At 46.4% G+C, this 3,703-nt stretch overlaps 1 protein-coding gene across 1 annotated transcript in view; it reads left to right on the forward strand.

Moving 5' to 3' along the window:
- LOC122546823 (ankyrin repeat and fibronectin type-III domain-containing protein 1-like) overlaps positions 1-2,007 on the forward strand; it is a gene marked incomplete at its 3' end in the record, with an annotated part of 12,570 nt that extends 10,563 nt beyond the window's left edge. The window contains exons 6-7 of the mRNA XM_043685446.1: positions 349-517; positions 1,841-2,007. Of these exons, the coding sequence (XP_043541381.1) occupies positions 349-517; positions 1,841-2,007 (336 nt within the window). The remainder of the gene's footprint in view (positions 1-348; positions 518-1,840) is intronic.
- Between the last annotated feature and the right edge of the window lie 1,696 nt (positions 2,008-3,703).

Genomic DNA, 3,703 nt, shown 5'->3' on the forward strand with positions numbered 1-3,703 from the left:
CCTATCACCTTCATCCCCTCCCCCACTCACCTATTGTACTCTATGCTACTTTCTCCCCACCCCCACCCTCCTCTAGCTTATCTCTCCACACTTCAGGCTCTCTGCCTTTATTCCTGATGAAGGGCTTTTGCCCGAAACGTCGATTTTACTGCTCCTCGGTTGCTGCCTGAACTGCCGTGCTCTTCTAGCACCACTGATCCAGATATACCCCACACCCCTCACTGTCACATTCTGATGTACCCCGGTATATGTGACACTTGTTTGTGAGTATGTGTGCTGCGTGTGTGTGTGAGTGGCCATTTCTCTGGAATGTCCTCCTGGTTTCTGCATGTCTGTTGTGGTTGACAGGTGCAGCGGTTCCGTGTCTACACTCAGGAGGTGCTGGAACTCAGTCCCGACATTGCCTTCCTCCTGCTCCTGCCGTCCTCTGACTCAGTCTGCGCTGCTCCTGGACAACGCAATCCTTCTCATCATCGCAGCAAGTTCCTCTACCTCCCGCTGCAGATGTTTGAAATCGGTGTGTGGAATTGTCATTGTGAGCTTTCACTGCTTCCTTTGTGCTGACTACCCTGAGGTTGTTGTGAGTGAGACATGCTGTTGTGAAAATTTCTTTCATTCTTTCTCTGGTGGTGATTTTTGCTGCTGTTGCTGGACTATTGTTGAACTCTGATCCCCTGCCAGTTTAATCTCACAGTCTGGCTGCTCCCTGTACAGGACAGACCCTGATATCTCTCTCTAGTACAGAAACAAAAACAGAAATTGTTGGAAAAACTCAGCAGGTCGGGCAGCATCTGTGGAGAGAAATCAGAGTTAATGTTTCAGATTTGGTGACCCTTCCTCAGAAATGATGGAGCTTGGAAAACGCTTGTGTTTATGCAGATGATAGGGTGGTGCAGAGGCTAAGAATAAAAGATAAACCCCAAAGGGAACGAAAAGAAAGGGCAAAGGTCAGCCTGGGAGAACGACTAGCTGCTAATAGAGACTGTTAGTGTGTGTAAAAGCAGACTCTGTGATAAGGCCTGTTGTGTGAAGGTGGGGTAAGGTCATGGGAGAAGGTGCTTCATGCCCTGAAGTTGTTGAACTCTGTATTGAGTCCAGAAGGCTATAGACCACCCCTGTGGAACATGGGGTGGTGTACTTCCAGCTTGTTTTGAGCTTGGCTGGAGTACTGCAGTGAGTCTGAGACAGAGATGTCAGCCAGGGAACATGGTAGGGTGGTGAAGTGGGAGGCAACTGGAAGATTGGGATCATTTTTATGGATGAATATAAGTGTTGTAAGGAGCCTGTGTTCACTTTGACTTTTTCTCTTTTAAAGTTAGTCTTGCTGTCTATCTTGGTCTTACTTGCAAGTTTACTCCCACAGTTTATTTTCCCCATTTATTTTCATCCTTTGCTTTGTTTGATCATTTTGAATGGTAGAATGGTCTTGATGAGCTGATTGGTCTGTTCCTGCTGCTGGTTTCAATGTTTCCATATTTCTTTTGGCCTATCACTGTTTAACTGGCAGGATTTATTACTGTTCAAGAATTCTGAGCATCATTTTTGAATTCTCATGTTGCTTTGTCACTATCAATCTGGAGGTCAATTCCCAGAACTAGGTTATAATGGCAAAGAGTCCCACCAGACATTAGCTACTCTTCGTACTGCAAGCCTGGCAGGATGTAAGGCACATTTATATCTTCCTTACAATGTGTGAACTTGAGATGTTTGGAACAGGATGTTGATTAATGGGCTGCATGGATTGCTGGGGATGTGTCCGAGGGAATGTAAGCTTTGATTATTTGTACAGTAAACACAGTCAGACAGAACATCTCATTGCTCCTGCTGTCTCTTGTTCCAGTTCACTTCAGCTGCTACAGGGAGAGATTCACGAACCTGTACTGCCATGTGTCAACATTATTGGAGCTAGACTCCCTCATTTCCCAACAGGCATTGCGAGAGGCAATAACAGATGAAGAACTGCAATCTGCAAAAAACAGGCACAAACAGGTGTCAGAGTCAATTCAGGTAGGATCACAGCAAATACATTTTTGTGACTCAGTTATGCAGCCCACCCTGAACCCCTCCCCCCGATTAGATTCCAGTCTGTAACTCTCTCCCAGGTATCTGTTATTCTATACATAAACCACCCCGAATACTCAATTAAATTCCTGTCTATAACTCACTCCCGGGTATCTGTTATTCTGTACATAAACCGCTCCGAACACCTCGATTAGATTCTAGTGTGTAACTCCCTCCCGGATATCTGTTATTCTGTATATAAATCCCCATGAACAGCTCAATTAGATTCCATAGAACATAGAAACGTATGACACAGAACATGCCCTTCAGCCCACAATGTTGTGCCGAGGATTAATCCTAATGTAAAATAAAATAACTTAACCTACGCACCCCTCAACTCACTGCTGTCCATGTGCTTGTCCAGCAGTTGCCTAAATGTCCCCAATGACTCTGCTTCCACCACCACTGCTGGCAATGCATTGCATGCACTCACAACTCTCTGCATAAAGAACCTACCTCTGACGTCTCCTTTATACCTTCCTCCTAATATCTTCAAACTATGACCCCTCGTACCAGTCAATCCTGCCCTGGGGAAAAGTCTCTGGCTATTGACTCTTTCCACGCCTCTCATTACCTTGTATACCTCGATCAGGTCACCTCTCTTCCTCCTTCTCTCTAGAGAGAAAAGTCTGAGCTTAGTCAACCTTTCTTCATAAGGTAAGCCCTCCAGTCCAGGCAGCACCCTGGTAAACCTTCTTTGCACCCTCTCCAAAGCCTCTGTATCTTTCCTATAGTAGGCGACCAGAACTGGACACAATATTCCAAGTGTGGTCTCACCAGGGACTTGTAGAGCTGCAGCAAAACCTCATGACTCTTAAACCCGATCCCCCTGATAATGAAAGCCAGAACACCATATGCTTTCTTAACAACCCTATCCACTTGGGTGGCAACTTTGAGGGATCTATGTACTTGCACACCCAGATCCCTCTGTCCCTCCACACTGCCAAGAATCCTGTCTTTAATCCTATATTCAGCATCGAGTTCGACCTTCCAAAATGCATCACTTCACATTTATCCAGGTTGGACTCCATCTGCCATTTCTCAGCCCAGCTCTGCATCCTGTCTATGTCGCACTGCAGCCTGCAATATCCCTCGATACTATCAACGGCACCTCCAACCTTTGTGTCATCTGCAAATTTACTAACCCTCCCCTCAACCTCCTCATCCAAGTCATTTATAAAAACTACAAAGAGCAGAGGCCCAAGAACAGAACCCTGCGGGACCCCACTCAACACTGTCCTCCAGGCAGAATACTTTCCATCTACAACCACTCTCTGCCTTCTGTCAGCCAACCAACTCTGAATCTAGATAGCCAAATCTCCCTGTATCCCATACCTCCTGACTTTATGAATGAGCCTACCATGGGGAACCCTATCAAATGCCTCGCTGAAGTCCACATACACCACATCCACTGCTCAACCATCATCGACCTGTCTTGACACCTCCTCAAAGAAGCTGAAAATGTGTTGCTGGAAAAGCGCAGCAGGTCAGGCAGCATCCAAGGAACAGGAGAATCGACGTTTCAGGCATGAGCCATGCCCAAAACGTCGATTCTCCTGCTCCTGGGATGCTGCCTGACCTGCTGCGCTTTTCCAGCAACACATTTTCAGCTCTGATCTCCAGCATCTGCAGTCCTCACTTT

This window comes from Chiloscyllium plagiosum, unplaced genomic scaffold, assembly GCF_004010195.1.
Source record: "Chiloscyllium plagiosum isolate BGI_BamShark_2017 unplaced genomic scaffold, ASM401019v2 scaf_3828, whole genome shotgun sequence".
Classification (NCBI taxonomy): Eukaryota; Metazoa; Chordata; class Chondrichthyes; order Orectolobiformes; family Hemiscylliidae; genus Chiloscyllium; species Chiloscyllium plagiosum.